This window comes from Neodiprion virginianus, chromosome 4, assembly GCF_021901495.1.
Source record: "Neodiprion virginianus isolate iyNeoVirg1 chromosome 4, iyNeoVirg1.1, whole genome shotgun sequence".
Lineage (NCBI taxonomy): Eukaryota > Metazoa > Arthropoda > Insecta > Hymenoptera > Diprionidae > Neodiprion > Neodiprion virginianus.
This window is the reverse complement of record NC_060880.1, coordinates 33,938,018-33,956,144: the sequence shown is the minus strand read 5'-3', so window position 1 is coordinate 33,956,144 and position 18,127 is coordinate 33,938,018. Positions and strand designations below refer to the sequence as shown.

The following is an 18,127-nucleotide window of genomic DNA, read 5'->3' as shown; positions in this document are numbered from 1 at the left end:
TGCTTCAAGCGGCCTATAACCGTACGCTTCTATGTGACTCGATCTTCGTTGGTAGCGTTGACTGAAGAAGATTGTAGACTGGATTTTCACGGGCGTCAAATCGAAGAAGCAGCGCTACGCTGTTGGGGATCAATGGAATCAATCAATCCCTGTTTTTGGTCGACCTCCTCGGCTCAGATGCGGTCCTGATACCAAGAGTAATTTTTCGTTTAAATTTCTCCGATTCGCCTAATTCTGAGTGGAAGTAGTAGCGTCAAATCTAGCGATCACATGCCTTGTACTGCCTCTGTCCTACGAAGATCTTAGCCCTGCCAGCGAATTTCGGAACACACCCATTATAATCTTCAGCAACGCTAACAGGTTTTCAATTCCTCCGCCTATGGAGCCGATGCCATGATTCACAGGAATTCTTGTGTTGTAAGTGTAGTGATGCCAAGTGATGCTTTCGTAGAGTGTTGGTGAGCGTTGAGATCGTTGGGCGTGGATGGGTGATGATGTTTGTTGTAAATCGTTACGCTCAAATCGGTTAATAATTTACTTGTGTGTTTTTACTCTTTATGATTTTACTTTATAAGCAATCGCGACATCATGGCACGAAATTTATCTTTTTTCGCATACACCATGTGTTACGTTCTTATTCACGGTAAGCTTGTAAAATCCTGTCTTCATTTCATTGTTGTCAAGCGCTTGATGATTATTTGCACGGTTGTTCATATGTAATTAATTCTCGAACAATTTCTACGTATTTATCATTCGTAATAATCTCAGTGTATCTAGCAATTTTCATCTCCATCGCGGAAATTTCGTTTTTGATTACAAATTTGCTTTGGAATTTCTCGTCGTATCATATACTAATTTAGGTTATCCAAATCATTCTAAATTGAGAAGAACGCCTTTTTCAGTCTCGTTGCTTAATTCGCTGTCCTTCATCTTCCTTATCACATTTACCTTATGGTGCTTACTAGCGCATGTGTCAACGGTCTTGACAATAATTGTTCCATTGACAACATAATACTTATGTCAATCTTACATTTTGAACTTTAAAATGATGTTGATATTCACTTTAATTCCAGCCAGTTTATCGAGAGGTCAAGAGGAAAGATCATGCCATATTCCACTGGTTATCAGGGGTTCGTGGTTTTCTTGGGAAAATGGTGAAAAAACATTGACTGAAATTAATGCAGAAACTATGACCAATAAGGGTTTCTGTATTAATGCGCTATCAGAGTATCACGTCAACTATACATTCGTGTTTCAAAAGGACGTGTGTTACAACTGCGTCAAACTAATCGTCAGAACTGTCAATGTCCTCGAAAAGCTGGAATGTACGTCGAAAGTAACTAACCTCCACTATCAAGAGTCTGAAGAGAGTATTAAAATCTACTCTTTCATTGTTGGAATGATTTCTCAAAGCTCTAAAATGACCTATGTGATCAAACATTTATATAGCAGCTCTCTAGTGAAGAAATTAGTCTAGTTATGTTGAAATAATCAGCTGCACTATAACAAAAAGTTTCCCAGCCACAGGTGCCACTTTTTGAACCGCTGAAAATTCTTAGTGTACCATTTACTTTTTACAGTATCATACTGCTTACTGTTTGGTTTAAGTTTGAAATACTTCTAATAGGCTCATTATAATTGAGGCGCATACAGGAAAAATGAAGAATTTTTAAAGTCAATGACTGAATGAGAATGTTTTTGTTATAGAAAACAATTGTACAAATACTCTTAGCTCTCGATATCCAAACATTATTTTGATTTTCTCTCCATTTTAGCGAGTTGTGTAAATTTACGTAATGGTGTCCAACCAACAGTGGAAAACGTATGCAGTGGACTGCGTCCAGATCAACAGTTGATCACATTATTTTCTGAAAACTACGTTCCAGTCAATTGTCGATCATCTCTTGAAGGTGTCTGGCAATTTGCTTATCAAGTGAGTGACCTTAATGCGTAATATTAGTGTTAGTTACTGTCTGATATTTTTTTCACATCACTTAGTACTAGTCGTCCAGAAATGCGATCAATTAGTGACAACGTTTTTTTTTTGTTAACGTATTGTTTTGTTCCCATCTCGTAGAATCGATTCAGATTCACTGGAGAATGTAATCATCCAGATGCACAAATTCGTTCCTGCCAAACAGCTGGTACTCAGTTCTTGATTACAAATCAAAAGTTTACCATAAATTACAAACGATGTGACACATTAGAAGGAACTGAAGACGGATGTAAGTAATGAACTACATTTCAAAAGTATTTAATAAAAAAATGTACGAGGTGGAAAATAACGGACTGCTTGAGATGAACCGACTTGACTAGTGAAGGAGACAATGAATATTTATCCGACATTACTACGGTATAGAAACAATTCTATTTCTACATCGTTCTGTATTTGTTTTCATAACTAGTGGTGGAATACAGTTGTTTGGGTGACTGGTTTGTTGACAAGAATCATTTCTTTGCCGTCGCAAACACGAAGGAATCTCGAAAAGATGAAAAGTACAGATGTTTCCTGAAGAATCGTGATGATGACTTGTACATTGGTGTTTCTATAACTGCAGAGTGTAACACTCTAAAAACAGTTGAAAAAAGTCCTGAGCGTCTTCGTATAACGCCCGTTAAATCTGAAGTTGTCGACCCAGGATGTCGCTTACCTCAAAACATGTCTGGAGACTGGATAAACACTGCTAATATAGATGCAGATATTTTCATAAATGAGACCCACATAATAGAAACTTGGTATCCAGATGAAGGCCGTTTCAGGCGAACCATTTATGTATGTCGAGAACAAAGAGACACTAGAGTCATGATGGCAAGATTAACTGTGGATGGATGGTACTAAAACAAGAACTTTCAACTCTCATTAAGGTCTGAAGATAAACCGAAGATATTTATTAATTATTTATATCTGTTTTTTTATAGTCAGAAAGATTACGTTTGTTTTGACTTTGTTCCACAACATCATAACGTTATAAGATATCGGCGAGGTGTTGCTGTTATTAAAGATGACTTCCATACAGTATGTTCCTGGGTTCAATTTCCAAACAAGGAAGCATGGAAATACGACTTGTACCTCGGTAATAATATAGAAATTAAATAATGAATAGCTTAATTGACAATTATTTTACATTTTTTTTAAATCAACTTTTATTATTTCACTGAAACCAGCAGGTAATACTAGCAAGTAATACGTCTGGAAGGCTTTCAGAAAGTGAGCAAATGATAAAATATCTAGGAACATATTCGAAAGAGTTCCCTGCATAATCCTGCTAAGTTTCAATGTTTGGTTACCCCTTGGAACTTTTCCGCCTGTATTACCTGCTAGTTTCAGTGTCATAATTGTATCCCAAATTTAATTACACTTTGCTACAATACTGTTTAAATTACAGCAAAATATCCAGTACCAGTTAGATGCCCTGTAGCAGGAAAATATATGTTCACCCAAAAAGGAGATATTTTGTTCGAAACAAGAATCTTGGGAGGTGTGACACTCTCCCCGCGGCCGAATATTTATTGCAAACAAAATATATCAGATTTATCAGTGTGTGACACCGATCAAAAGGAAGTAGCTATTGACGAAACCTACTGCCTTTCAGTTGATCACTTGGGACGACCAGTTGATATTTACAGTAAGATTTATATAATTACCACGTTGTTTGGAAAGGTTATACACAGAAAGAAATTGAGTGAATTAATCCATTCACTGCTGTGCATAGGTACACCTGATTATAAAATGAAATGCATTGGCTACTGGAAAGAAAATTTGAAGTCATATTTAATTACATATGACGAATTGGATGCATTCAGTAAATATCGATGCTGGGTTTATCAAAGGGCAGATTTGAATCGTGTCTTGATGTCCCAAGCTCTTGGACCTTACTGTGACCTCAAACAAGATGTGACAAGTAGCACTCAGACCGAAGGTGCTGCCGTCGCTCTGCAGCTACAAGTAAGTTTCTGTCATCTTTATACCAGGAGAATTCTTGGAGGGTTAATGATGCAAACGCCTGACTGGCAGGCAGACAGGTAACCACAGTTACATCTTGAATGCAGTAAGTACATTTTAAACCCAGGTATAACAGTGGTTGTCTATCTGCCGGTGAGGAGTTCTTCACATCATTGAACCTCAAGGAATCCTCCAGGTAAGTACACTTTTAATCTGCATACTTGGTACCGTATGAAACTGCATTCTAAATGTTTTTTTCTCCTGGAGGAATACGAGCGTGAACGAGATCAATGTCCCATGCACTTTGATGATGGCAGCAATCCTTGGGTACAAACAGAAAATTATATTCAAGTTTTTCGTTATGATAATGGATCTCCGATTCTAAGTTCATCTACTGTGTTAGTCCTAGTGTTACTTGGGGCTCTCACGCAAATTTTCTAATGGAGGGTTGTCTGCTCATTTTTAATATGAAAAAGTATAAATACCTTGCGTTACTGCGAATAGATTGAGTACCTGCAATGATCGTGCTGTGTTCATAAGGTATCTCATATTCCGTGCTAATACTGTAGTTTTATCACACGACAATTAAGTCTGAAAATTGGAATCTCTGCAAGTATTTCCTTTGATATAAGACACATGGGATACTACTGTGTTATCTAATAATGCGTTGATATATATATATATGTGTGTGTGTGTGTGTGTATATATATATACATATGTATATATATATTCCCATAACTTAAACCACATACTGATATATTTTTAAATTTGTCAACACTTCCTCCTGAAGAGTCAGCTTAATTTCGGCACTATTGGAAGAAAGATCAAGTTTGCGAACATGGCACTCTAATTAAGTCCTGATATACAGACAAAATTAGGATCAGAGTGTTAAGCTGTCTTGAACAAATCTGTTACCTGTTTAGGTAACATTAGAAATATCTATAATCACAAAGATTTCTGACTGCTTCACCATTATTTTTTATCTCCCTTATTGCAGCTAGTAATGTGTGTGTGTATTATACATAATTTACAAGTTGAGCTAGAAGCATCGCAGATGAGTAAATGCAGTCTATTTTATGTGTACGTTTGCTGTGACAGCAAATCATGTATCATATTTATTATAATTATCAATACATGTGCCGAAACATGGTAGCTAATCAATTCCGTCCATTATACCTGTTCATTGTTATGGCACATTATACAGTTGTCACATGTATTTAAGATATTTAAAAAATTTATTGATGAGTCGAAACGATTACGTAAGGCATAAAAGGATTTTATATTGTCGGCATTAATTTTTTAGAAAATAAATGACATATGTATTTAGTTTACAATATTTTTGTAACATTTATCACTAGTTTATTTTTAGCAGCTAAGTGCTTATCCGTCCATTATGAACTGTGGCAAGTAATAACTGCAACTGCCATTGAAACTGTCTATGCCCTAATATCTCACTATATGTGCATGAAGAAAGTTTTCAATATTATATACATTATACAAAGATGAATAAGTATTTTATATTATTCCTTAGCTTCGGCTTAGAATACAGTTTTTCTACTCTGTTAAAAACAAGATCTCCATGCCTACTACATTATTTTACTTTTCCCATTCATCAAATACTTTATATATGTAACGATATTTAAGATACAGTATATTATTACTGTAACAAGTTACTCGTCGTTACATCTACCAGTTGACTCTTATATCAACAACAGAGTAACATCAGTTTTAAATTTACTCTGTGTAAGAGTACAGCTACAATTATGGCTATTTTAAATTTATTTGAACTACCATAGCAATTATACATATGTATATATTGGTGAAATAACAAATAATTTTAAAAATAAAAAGTTTGTCTTAATTTTGTGCAACAGCATAATTGTAAGTGTGTTTATTTAGTCCAACTGACTTTCGGTATATCAAAGTGCTCTGTTAGACTGTCCAAATGCCTGTTGAATTCTTCTACACGTTGTTTGTGTGTCATTGATGCTTTTTGTTTGATCCGTTCCGTTTGCTGTAAATTGTATTATTTCAAACGTCAAGTTAATTATATATTCTTATGTAATAGTGTTTCAGCATGACTATCAATAAGCCCGACTAAGAATTTGATTTTGAAGTTCCTCAGTCTTCAAACTAATCTCAGTTAAAGCCAATGTTTGTGGTTTAAAATAATATGAATGAAATATTTACCATCTTCTCCTGCATCTTTTGGAAAGCCATTTCTGCCTTGGTTCGCTTGAGTTCAGCTGATTTTGGTTTTTCTTCCTCAATAATCTTTGCCATTTCTATCATCTTCTTCTCCGTTTCTTTTTTCTTCTTTTTTCTGAAACAGGTATTTATTATTAAAGATGTGCATGCATGCTCGAATTTAATTACTTTTAGTAGGTAGCTTGACTAGTTGCATTGTGAAACGAAACATTAAAAGAAAAACCACAATTCAGTGATTGAAGAATATCTTCAATAGAGTAAAATTTGTAAAATATGATTAAATTAGTGCTGTATTATGGTTTACTGAATTTCAGAAAATCCCAAAGTTGTGAAATGATCACTTGTGATGAAAATACACCGTTACAATATCAATGTGAACCCTACCACATCCATTTCTGATACACTAAGGCAGTAAAACTGTATGCAACACATAACGAATACGGCAAGCAATCAATCGTTTACAAGGTTTCGTAATATTGTGTCACTGGACTTAGGTGCTACATGTCATGGGTATTTGACACAGTATAATGACAGAGTGGCCTCTGCACGTTCTTGAGATAATTTCATGCTACAAGTAGGTAGAAATAATGAACTAAAAAATATGAGAAAACGTGAATCTGGTATGCTTATTAAAATGTCAATAAATGGTAGTACTTCTTTATAGTTGCTGGGTCACATTTCAACTTCAAAGGCCCTTTGGCTACATGTGCGTATTCGTCAGTTGCCGAATTTTCCGACATTTCAATCTTCTGCCTTTCGAAGCACTAAAGAAATTGCACAGTGTAACTAGTACTTTGGATAACCTAATACACGTTCCACTGACAGCCAACCGTGGATATACGGATGCCAGAGGCCTATTGAAACTCGAAAGCAGAGGCCACTTCGAATCTCGATATAATTTGGTTGTTATTTGGGTCGTGTTCGAAAATTGACTGACAGTACTGTCAGCAATCTTTTATCTCTTTTGCGCTGCCGAGTTCATGGACAGCTCTGTCTCTGTCCTAGGGAATTTTTAGTACTGGCGGTCAATTTACGAACACGGCCTTTCTAATGGTCGACACCATTATCGATTTCCCTGGAACTTTGCCGTGAAACGGCTCAAGCATCGTATTATGATGGAATCACGGTGTAAAAATAGGAGGTGGTCCAATGGCCCTCGTGTGACGTCGGAACAGTACCTGGTGCAAATTTCCAGATGTTAGACACCGGAATCGTTCACACAGCTACAGCTAGACTCACATCAGTAGTTTGGGTCACCAATTACCACTGATATATATATATACACTGGATTGGATTGTAAGCTCGTGCGTCCAATTGAACAATTTAATTTCCGCCATCTTGTACAGAAAGTTGTCACAAAATGCGCGCTAGATTTGAACTGCGTAATATATGCTATTTAGATCTAACGATATATTCGTCACACAAAAAAGTTTTTGACGAGTAAAATAATGTTTGATACATTAAATGAGGAACAAATCATTTTTTCGAAGGTATATTATTATTTACAATTATATGATGTAAAAGATCATTAAATAATATGACGAAAATCTTGTATTTAAACGTGATTTTTCTTTATGTTCAAAAGAAGTCCTCAATTCTAAGAAGTTTCCGTCCATTATCCTTTATCCTATGGTGGGCTGAATTTCATACGGATTATTCAAAAATTTGTATAACACTAATTCAACCGTTAGGGAATCCATTTACCATCCATTGATCATCAAAGTGGAGCTTAAGACATGTAAAAAAAGTTTTGAATTAAATTATATCGAATTGGGTGAGTAAAAACTTTATTCAAAAATATGGAGAATAAAACATTCCTTGCAAACGTTAAGGAATTTTTATAGAGTTGCGTGCGATAAACCACAACAATATAATTAGTAGTATCAATCCACAATCCATTCACACGAAGAAAAAGTTACAAGCACAATCAAAAGAAAATAAAAAAGATGTACATATCTGAGCATGCAAATCAGGTACAAATGTGTAGGTGCTCATGTAATTTGGTTACATTCACTGTGGTGGGCCGATCGGATTCATCCTGAAATTCGGTCTGCTGCAAGTTTTCACCTACAGATAAGTTACTAATAAATAACGACAATGGAAATACACAGAAATGTGTTACACACGATTTTTCTGTAACAGAGCACTTTATAATCTGTAGGTAATTAACCGGTTCGACGGCATTGACGCAATAGTGCGTCACATCAACGTGTCTTTATGCACACTGAGTTTTCTCTGACCTAATAGGGATTAATAGTTTCAGATCTTACCAAATAACGTTGGGATACTGCCTTTTCGTAAAGTTATATAATTTTTACTTTTCTTCTGAAAGCAAGAGGGTTCAAAGTGGTCGGAACACAGAAAGCTATCACTTGATGGAGACCACGGTCCAATGTTTATATTTGCGATCCACTGCTTCATAATATCAGGTTCATCCAATGGGAACCTACATAACAAGCAAAGTTTAAATTTATTAATTCACACGTTATGTTGCATTGAGTAACGGTACTTACTTGAAGAATGAATAGCCACGTCCATATTCCCTTAATCGGTGACAAGATGAACACTCTGATTTTGGGTTGTCAATTATAGTTGGTACACTGTTCTTTTTCAATGTAATTACGAATCCTGTCCTATCAAAGCAGTCATTTGTAAAATGAGCTGAACACAATGTGCTATTTCGGTTTGACTTCCAGTCCTTCCTCTTCATTTCTTTTAACCACTGCTGAAGGCGCAACACATCTTTCACGGGAAATCTACATATCGAATTATAATTTAATCCCTGAGTCAATAATACCCGAGTTTTCAATTTCAATTATAATAAGATCGGTTCATAATTCAAACATTGTGAATTTTTACTGACACGATTCGTACGTTATAATACTCATTAAATATAATTAGTAAATACTTCGTATGCTGACATAACCTCTGCAAGTTATCATTTGCAGAACGCTTCAGCGTTGTATACTCACTTGTGAAATGATCGCCCACAATATTTTGATTGCTTTGTTTTGCAAAAAACGCAGGTACTCATTGTTACCTCAATAATTGTTACTGTAATTTTCCATCGCAATCGATTATGTACACATACATATATCACGTATATATATATATATGTCAAGGATAATGAAATGAATAACGAGGAGGATTATCACCGCTTTCTTCTATTCGGTCTCCAGAGAAACTACGGAAAAGATCAATAACAGTTTCAAACATTGAACATTTTGAATCTTGTGATTAACGTAGAATTTTGAAAAAGCTTTGTTCAATAAGTTAAGTTTCGTTTTATCTTGTGAAAGAATAAAAAGGTGGTTCAACATGCGTCCCACACGCAAGACACAAAGTTCACGAGTGATATCTGGCCATTCTCCGACATCAGAAGTGGGATACCGAAGGGACGCGGAACCATCCATTTCAGAATTACCGTCCGAGACTCCTCAACGCAATTCTGATACTTCGGAAGATCGTTGGCAAATTTTATTTGAGAATCAAAATAAAAATATGATGGAGTTAATTCGAAAAATGCAAAGTCCAACTGCTGATTCTCGTCATGAAGTTACTTTTCCGCTATTCAATCCGGATGAGCAAAATATCAATGCACAAGCTTGGTGCTCGACAGCTAGCTTGTGTATGCAAGAACAGGAACTTCAAGGGAGCAAGTTAGTAAATGCGTTGAGTAAAGCTATGAAAGGATCAGCTGCATCTTGGTTTCCTCAAATCAGCTTTAACGGAATGACTTGGGAACAATTTAAAAACATTTTTCTCGCGCGATATGAAATTATTGAAACTCCCGCGGCGACGTTACTTTCGTTATATTCTGGACAGCCAAATGGAGATGAAAATATCGCTGCATATTCAAGTCGAGTTTTAAGTGTTCTTATTCCACGACTACAACTGATGAATTCCGAAGAAATTGCTGTTTCGATTGTTCTTTCTCATGTGGCTCAGTTGGATCCACGTTTAAAACGTTTGGCTCTTACTACGGAAATAAGTTCTCGAACGAAGTTACAACAAGAACTTATGGCAGTTGATTACCGAAAAAGAGCTTTTCCTTTTTCTCAAGCCAGAGAGGGCTCATCGTTCGATTCCAAACGACTGAGAACTTATGTATCTTCATTAAAATGCTTTCACTGTGGAAAATTTGGACACAAAATATCGGAGTGTCGAAGTCGTTCATTGAGCACTATCCCGGACAACTTTGGAAATCTTTCAAAGAAAATACCCTCCACTGCTGTGAAATCTTCTGTGACGTGCTTCAAATGTGGAGAAGTTGGACATGTTTCTACAAGCTGCAAGAAGTCTTCAGGATCTGGACAAAATACCCTTGCTCAAGGTCAAATGGAGCGTCGTGTTAATTCGTGTTCTATTCAACCGACTTTTGGCGAGTTACTACATTCCGGTGAGAAGTTTTCATTTTGTTTTGATTCCGGTGCTGAATGCTCTCTGATTAAAGAAAGCATTGCTAAAAAATTTTCAGGAAAACGTCAGAACTTTGTAGTCATTCTTTCCGGTATCGGTCCTTCCAGTATTCAAAGTGTCATTCAAATCTTGGCACAAGTGACTATAAATGATCATTGCCTGGAAATTTTATTTCATGTGATTCATGATGATTTTCTTAGTACTGAAATTCTTGTTGGAAGAGAAATATTATCTCTTGGTTACTCAATAGAAATGACAGTTGACAGTTTAGTTCTAAAAAGAATTCCGAGGGTTAATGTTTGTGAAGTAGACTATCATTCATTTAATTTTGACGAAATAAAAACAGACGTTTCTGAACTTGACAAACGTCTCTTGGTTGATGTTTTAAACAAATTTCGTTCAACTTTCGTCATAGGAACACCTAAATCTAGAGTAACGACCGGACAACTTGAAATTCGTTTGCTAGATCCTAACCGAACCGTGCAAAGACGACCTTATCGTCTTTCGACTGTTGAACGTCAAATAGTGCGAGATAAAATCAAGGAATTACAAGAGGAGAATGTCATCAGACCCAGTTGTTCTCCTTTTGCTAGTCCCATTATTTTAGTTAAAAAAAGATGGTTCTGATCGAATGTGTGTTGATTATCGGGAGCTTAACAATAATACGGTGGCTGATAAATATCCGTTACCGCTTATTGCTGATCAGATAGATAGACTAGGAGGTGCTCATTATTTTACATCTCTTGATATGGCTAGCGGTTTTCACCAAATTCCTATTCACCCAGATTCTATTGAACGGACTGCTTTTGTTACTCCTGACGGGCAGTACGAATATTTAGCAATGCCTTTTGGTTTGAAAAATGCACCTTCTGTTTTTCAGCGAGCAATTAACAAAGCTTTGGGAGATCTAGTGAATACGTCTATTATTTGTTATATGGATGATATTCTCATCCCATCAGAAACAATTATTGAGGGTATTCGAAAATTAGAAGTTGTTTTAGGGGCTTTGACTAAAGCTGGATTTTCAGTCAATCTAAAGAAATGTTCATTTTTGAAAACGAAAATAGAATTTCTTGGTTATCAAGTTTCGGCAGGAGAAATTCGACCAAATCCTCGCAAGGTTATCGCGTTGACTGCACTCCCACCTCCTCAAACTGTTACTCAACTTAGACAATTTATTGGACTTGCCTCGTATTTTCGGCAATTCATAAAAGGGTTTTCTAAACTTGTTTGTCCTTTGTATAAACTTACTAATGGAAAGGGTAGGATTGATTGGAAACCTGAATTTGAGGAAATTCGAACAAAAATTGTTTCTCACCTGACGAGTTCTCCTCTTTTAATGATTTTTGATCCAAATTTTACTATAGAATTACATACAGATGCTAGCTCAGTTGGTTACGGTGCAATTTTCATCCAAAAAGTTGGTGGAAAGACCCATGTTGTAGCTTATTTTAGCAAAAGAACTACAGAAATAGAGTCGCGATATCATTCGTATGAATTGGAAACACTTGCTGTTGTGAATGCTATTAGGCATTTTCGGCATTATTTACATGGTAGAAAATTTACAGTAGTTACAGATTGTAATTCTCTCAAGGCATCTCGTGCAAAACTTGACTTATCCCCAAGAGTTTATAGATGGTGGGCATTTTTACAGTCATTCGACTTTGATATTGTTTATCGAGAAGGAAAAAATCTATCACATGCAGATTTCTTTTCTCGAAATCCTTTACCTGAGAATGACAAACTGAATGTTAAAACTGTTGAGCAAAAACGTATAAATTTTTCAAAAATTTCTCACGGTTGGTTACAAGCGGAGCAGCAGAAGGATGCCGAAATTCGTGATCTTATTTCTAAATTAGGAAACGATGAGCTTGACTCAAATGTTTCTAATACATACGAACTTAAATCTGGAATTTTGTTCAGAAAAATACAGCGAAATAATGACACTCGTATTTTACCAATAATCCCTAAAGCTTTTCAGTGGTCTATAATAAATCATGTTCATGAATCGATTATTCATTTGGGATGGCATAAAACTTTAGAGAAGGCTTACCAACATTATTGGTTTTCTAATATGTCCAAATATGTCCGAAAATTTGTCGAAAATTGCATTACTTGCCGAATTTCCAAATCTACTTCTGGTAAAATTCAAGCTGAATTACATCCAATCCCAAAGAGTATTCCTTGGCATACTCTTCATATTGATGTTACTGGAAAGCTTAGTGGCAAAAGTAATATTAAAGAATATGTTTTTGTGTTTATTGATGCCTTTACTAAGTTTGTTTTTCTTTACCATACTCTTTCTATTGATGCTGTAAGTGCTATAAAAGCTTTAAAATCAATCGTCACATTATTTGGAGCACCGGTTCGTGTGATTGCTGATCAGGGGAGATGTTTTGCAAACAAAAATTTTCGTGATTTTTGTGCTTCCCATTGCATTAATCTTCATTTGATTGCTACTGGTACTAGTCGAGGCAATGGTCAAGTCGAACGTGTTATGAGTACACTTAAAAATATGCTCACTTCTGTTGAGGTTGACAATAATAGATCTTGGCAGGATTCTCTTGGAGATATTCAACTGGCACTGAATTGTTCCGTCAGTAGTGTGACTAAAGCTACTCCTCTGGAATTGATGATTGGTCGCGTAGCCAGACCGTTGAATCTGTTACCGATTACTGATTGTGAAAAAGAAATTGACTTATCGGAAATCAGAGAGCGAGCAGCCAATATGATTGAGATTAACTCGCAAATTGAAAAATCGCGATTTGATGCCCGAAAGGCAAAATTTTTAAAATTTTCTGTTGGGGATTATGTTTTAATTGAAAATCACGAAAGAAATCAAACAAAATTGAATTCAAAATTTAAAGGGCCATTTCGTGTTATTGAAGTGTTAGACGGAGATCGGTACATTTTAAAATCTCTAAATTGTAATCGAACGTACAAATACGCTCATGACCGTCTTCGAGCAATGCCTGACTCTTCTGTACCTTCAGAATTGGATATTGATTTTGATAAATCTTCTGAAGAGTCATTGAGTATTCAAGGTATTAAATTACAAATTTAATGTGTTATTTTTGGATTAATAACCTGTGACATCCTTGTTGGCGCACCTGTTATAAGAAATTCATCAGAATATTGGAGTAGGAAATGATTGTCATTCCCTTTGGTTTGAGCTTGATCCTAGTGCACACATTCATTACGCTTATTAGTTGCAAGTCAAAAAAAAAAACCTTACTCATTTCGGTGAGCGGAGATGGCGCAATGTAACGGCTAATGGTGTGGTGCTGTCGCATGAGGCGACTGTGTGTGGAAATGTTGATGTATGGACGGCTTGACGTTGTCATACGGTCACATATGTGAAGCCCAATTGATAATTGGCAATGTGTGTGGAAATTACATGTTTGGATAAAAATATAAGTCTCATGAGAGGAATGCAAGTCTTTTGAGAAGATTGTAGTTCTTGCTCTTGTGGAAAGAAGATGATTTCTATGAAATGGGGTGTTGTCACCAGTTTGTCACCGGACTTGTTATTTAGTACGGAATTTGTTATAAATTATGGATTTGTTAAAGCACATCGTGATTTTTGGAATGGTAATATGATCAGGTTGGCCGAACGGTCTAAATATCTTTTAATTTTTGTCTTACAGCACACGAGGACGTGTGATTGTCAGGATTAGCCGTGTCAAGGATAATGAAATGAATAACGAGGAGGATTATCACCGCTTTCTTCTATTCGGTCTCCAGAGAAACTACGGAAAAGATCAATAACAGTTTCAAACATTGAACATTTTGAATCTTGTGATTAACGTAGAATTTTGAAAAAGCTTTGTTCAATAAGTTAAGTTTCGTTTTATCTTGTGAAAGAATAAAAAGGTGGTTCAACATGCGTCCCACACGCAAGACACAAAGTTCACGAGTGATATCTGGCCATTCTCCGACATATATATATATCTGAAGTGACAAGAATCTGTACAAAATGGCTACCGTTTAATTGGCGTGACGGCACCACGCTTAATCCAATCCAGTGTATATATATATCAGTGTGGCAGCCACACCGCGGTGTGGCATCTCTCCCCGCCGGTAAGATCCCTACCCCCTCGCACGGAAGCCGCTGTCGATTTGTCGGGTGGTCTGCCCTATCCGCTCGAACCCCCCGTCCCTGCATCTTTAGCGTCGCCAGGCCGGGGATTTCCCTGTCAATCCGAAACAGGGTAGGCCCCGACCCAGTAAGACGTTGCCGGATTTGACCTACCGGACGTCGGGTATGTGGAAATACTGACCGGGTAATCCTCCACACATGCGCCCGGGATCCCAGGTTTGACTCCCAGATTGGCTCCAGTCAGCTGCGGGAAGCGGTTCTCCCACGTTGAACGTGTGGTTTCCTGGGACCTTCGCCATGGAACCAAGGTTCCGTGGACTAACGTTTACCTGTAGTACGCCACAGAGGCCCGGTAAAGGTACTGACTTCACCCGCAGCCCCGGTCGGTCGGCAACTACTCCTACCTTGGTTAGTCTCTGAGAAATCGCCCCAGGGGCCCCAACCGCATCCCATGTACACATCGCCCATTCGAACCACCATTCATACACCCAGCCCCAAGAGGCTGAGCCGACTATTCTTAGTGAACACTTGTCTAGAGTCTCTTCCGTCACGAGGTTTTGAAGTCCCGGGGCGTCGGATCCTCAAGAATAATCGCGGCCATCAAGCCCCTACACCGCGACAAGGTGACAGCCGACGTGGGGGAAGCCTACCCTACCCTACCCTACCCCACCCCACCATCTGCCGTACCCTACCCTACCCCCTACCCTACCCCACCCGACCCGACCTGACCCCACCCCGCCCCGCGACCCTCTACTTCAACCTCTACCCCTACTCCTACTCCTACTCGTACTTCTACTCCTATTCATACTCCTACTCCTGCTTCTACTCCTACTCCTACTACTCCTACCTACCACCCCCTACTACCCTCGACCACCTCCGTCCTCCTCGTCCACTTAGTCCTCCTCCTCGTCTTTGTCCTTGTCCTCCTCTTCCGCCTTCTTCTTCTTCTCCAACCACGTCCTATTAACGCCAGCCACCGCCAACCACCTCAAACAACCACCGATAACCACATTGGATTATACCATGAACAGTAATAAATAGCTTCAGTATAAGAACACTCCAAAAATATTGTGTAAGGATTAATATAATTAATTAATTAATTAATAATGTAATAAATTTTACTAGCGCATTTACAGCTACTGGATATGTGCTTGCGCGAAAAATGAATTGAAATAATTCATTGTAAACATGACAAGTTTGAAATCTTTTAGATGAAATATAATTACAATTGCCATCAAATATTATAAAAATGTTTTACTCACGGAGCACAAATCCTCGTCCTCTTCGTCCATCTTCTTCTCCTCCTTGTCCAACAACCACCTATAACCACCTCGGGTTATACCTTGAACAGTAATAAATAGTTTCAGTATAAGAACACTCCAAAAATATTTTGTAAGGATTAATAAAATTAATTAATTAACTAATAATATAATAAATTTTATTAGCGCATTTATAGCTACTGAATATGTGCTTGCACGAAAAATGAATTGAAATAATTTATTGTAAACATGACAAGTTTGAAATCTTTTAGATGAAATATAATTACAATTGCCATCAAATATTATAAAAATGTTTTACTCACCGAGCACAAATACTCGAGCTCCTCGTCCACCTTGGTCTCCTCGTCATCCTCGTCCTCCTCCTTGACCACCTTCGACCACCTCCGACCACCTCCAACGACCACCGCTAACGACCTCGGGTTGTATCTCGAATACTAATAAATATTTTCAGTATTAGAACACATCAAAAATATTGTGTAAGAATTAGTATAATTTTTGTATCGACACATTTTACCAAGAAGATTATGAGAAAAGTATAAAAAGTTGTAGAAATTTGATTAGCGCTCTGACAGCTACTGAATTTGGGCTTGTGCGAAAATGAATTGCAATAATTTATTGCAAACATGAAACAGGAACCCCGGAGCGCTTGTCCTGGAAGTCAAGTTTCACCAGGTAGCGTACATTGAGCGCAGAAACCACGGAGTGGCTGTTCAGGAAGTCAAGCTTCACCAGGCAGTAGACCTTGAGCGCAGAAACTACGGAGCGCTTGTCCTGAAAGTCAATTTTCACCAGGGGTCTACCTGGAGCGCAGGAACCACGGACCGCTTGGTCAAAAGTTACCACATTGAGAACTTGGACAGCCAGAACTACGGAGCGCTTGTCCTGGAAGTCGAGTTTCACCAGGTAGCGTACCTGCTCCGCTGAAACCACAGAGCGCTTGTCCTGGAAGTCAAGTTCCTGCAAGTAGTGAACCTGGAGCACAGAAACTACGGAGCGCTCTTCGTGGAACTTGAGTTGCACCAGAAAGTACAGGATCCAGGAGGTAGAGAACCTGGTACTTGAAATCTGTGGAGCGCGGTTCTCGTACGTCCTCTCTACTGCGCGGTTGTTTCTGGACTGAGGAATTCGGCTAGCTGATTTTCGTCTATATAGATCGATGACGTCAAGAGAAAAAAAATTTTGGGTGACGTCACATTCTGAACATCCGAACATCCGACATCCAAACTTTGGTTTCAAACTTTAATATTATCTATGACTATAACGTATGATATGATGTAAGATGTACGATGTATGTATAATGATTTTAGTTTTTACATTTCAGACAAGAAATATGCACTTTATTTTCCCTGTCGATTCCAGACTCAAGTGGCTAGGCCCTTCGATGGTCAGCCGTTGACTAAAGATATATTCTTCAGTTAATGGGTCAGCTAATAACGCTGCCGTCCTGTGACAGTTGGATTTAAAAGCGTCTATGAAATCGAAAAAAACATAAATTTTGGAATAATTCTTTATATGTACATCTTGTCTTACAATTTATTGTAGTTTCATTCGATTCTTCAACTTCACTTGCTATAATTAGATTCCGCCAAAAATAAACGGGTATCGTCAACCTAGACTATCAACAATCCCCATACAAAATGCTGAGTAAAATGAATTGTATAATTGTATGTATAATTTAGAAATATGCCGCATAAAAAAATGTTACGTAGATTATGCATTCTTTTGATCACATTGGAGCTAAATTGTATTACTCATCAGTTTATGAATATAGTTGGTAGGCCAATGTATGGATCCACATTATCTTTTTGTGAATTATTATCGCAATTTGAACATTTGTTCTTTCAAGACCGGTTGCGCGATTGCAAAACTTTTTAGCTGATAGGAATGTGTATGTATTGCAGTATTAATAACGTACATACATTGCTCTATAGATAACTTCAAGTGTACAGAAGAAATTATTTATAAAGGGCATCATAAATTGTTATTACAATTATGGATACTGGCTATATCAACATTTAATTAATATCTGTCTTTTTGTCATTTTCTCATCGATCTGTAACCATTTTTTTAAGTAAAAATATCAATAACTGTGTTAATAGCAATGCTTCGTTAACCTTAGCAATCATGATTATAGTTTTTTCAAGATTTACGTATTTCCATTGTATGAAAGAATCATTT

At 37.2% G+C, this 18,127-nt stretch overlaps 3 protein-coding genes across 8 annotated transcripts; 1 reads left to right on the top strand and 2 right to left on the bottom strand.

Moving 5' to 3' along the window:
- The first annotated feature begins 88 nt into the window (after positions 1-88).
- Positions 89-4,626, top strand: LOC124304135 (uncharacterized). 3 transcript variants are annotated; one of them, XM_046762200.1, is made up of 9 exons: positions 89-417; positions 1,074-1,325; positions 1,776-1,933; positions 2,078-2,225; positions 2,406-2,832; positions 2,920-3,074; positions 3,387-3,626; positions 3,714-3,946; positions 4,211-4,626. In XM_046762200.1, the coding sequence occupies exons 2-9, from the start codon at positions 1,190-1,192 to the stop codon at positions 4,382-4,384; spliced, it is 1,671 nt and encodes a 556-aa protein (XP_046618156.1). In that variant the 5' UTR covers positions 89-417; positions 1,074-1,189; the 3' UTR covers positions 4,385-4,626. The 3 variants fall into 3 exon arrangements, with proteins under 3 accessions (XP_046618156.1, XP_046618155.1, XP_046618157.1); XM_046762199.1 differs by lacking the exon at positions 89-417 and adding an exon at positions 430-643; XM_046762201.1 differs by lacking the exon at positions 89-417 and having other exon boundaries at positions 1,223-1,336.
- A 305-nt stretch (positions 4,627-4,931) lies between these two features.
- Positions 4,932-7,021, bottom strand: LOC124304140 (protein FAM32A). The gene is made up of 3 exons (XM_046762214.1): positions 6,806-7,021; positions 6,134-6,266; positions 4,932-5,957 (listed from the first exon to the last, which is right to left on the bottom strand). The coding sequence occupies exons 1-3, from the start codon at positions 6,889-6,891 to the stop codon at positions 5,835-5,837; spliced, it is 342 nt and encodes a 113-aa protein (XP_046618170.1). The 5' UTR covers positions 6,892-7,021; the 3' UTR covers positions 4,932-5,834.
- Positions 7,022-7,722: 701 nt separating this feature from the next.
- On the bottom strand, positions 7,723-9,265 carry LOC124304137 (THAP domain-containing protein 1-like). Of its 4 annotated transcripts, none has more exons than XM_046762206.1 (5): positions 9,124-9,265; positions 8,665-8,907; positions 8,422-8,597; positions 8,160-8,218; positions 7,723-7,879 (listed from the first exon to the last, which is right to left on the bottom strand). In XM_046762206.1, exons 1-5 carry the CDS (start codon positions 9,183-9,185, stop codon positions 7,832-7,834), a joined length of 588 nt encoding a protein of 195 aa, XP_046618162.1. In that variant the 5' UTR covers positions 9,186-9,265; the 3' UTR covers positions 7,723-7,831. The 4 variants fall into 4 exon arrangements, with proteins under 4 accessions (XP_046618162.1, XP_046618164.1, XP_046618163.1 ...); XM_046762208.1 differs by having other exon boundaries at positions 8,104-8,218; positions 9,124-9,254; XM_046762207.1 differs by having other exon boundaries at positions 8,108-8,218; positions 9,124-9,254.
- Positions 9,266-18,127: the final 8,862 nt, after the last annotated feature.

Excerpts from the sequence above, each read along its gene's own strand:
- LOC124304135 (XM_046762199.1), top strand. The coding sequence starts at position 589 with ATGGCACGAAATTTATCTTTTTTCGCATACACCATGTGTTACGTTCTT. Across the intron at positions 1,934-2,077 it reads TCTGGCAATTTGCTTATCAA|AATCGATTCAGATTCACTGG; the intron begins GTGAGTGACCTT and ends CCCATCTCGTAG. Across the intron at positions 2,226-2,405 it reads AGAAGGAACTGAAGACGGAT|TGGTGGAATACAGTTGTTTG; the intron begins GTAAGTAATGAA and ends TTTCATAACTAG.
- LOC124304140 (XM_046762214.1), bottom strand. The coding sequence starts at position 6,891 with ATGTCGGAAAATTCGGCAACTGACGAATACGCACATGTAGCCAAAGGG. Across the intron at positions 6,267-6,805 it reads GACCCAGCAACTATAAAGAA|AAAAAAGAAGAAAAAAGAAA; the intron begins GTACTACCATTT and ends TACCTGTTTCAG. Across the intron at positions 5,958-6,133 it reads AAAAGATGCAGGAGAAGATG|CAAACGGAACGGATCAAACA; the intron begins GTAAATATTTCA and ends TACAATTTACAG.
- LOC124304137 (XM_046762206.1), bottom strand. The coding sequence starts at position 9,185 with ATGAGTACCTGCGTTTTTTGCAAAACAAAGCAATCAAAATATTGTGGG. Across the intron at positions 8,908-9,123 it reads TGTGGGCGATCATTTCACAA|ATTTCCCGTGAAAGATGTGT; the intron begins GTGAGTATACAA and ends TTCGATATGTAG. Across the intron at positions 8,219-8,421 it reads CAGTATCCCAACGTTATTTG|GTGAAAACTTGCAGCAGACC; the intron begins GTAAGATCTGAA and ends ACTTATCTGTAG.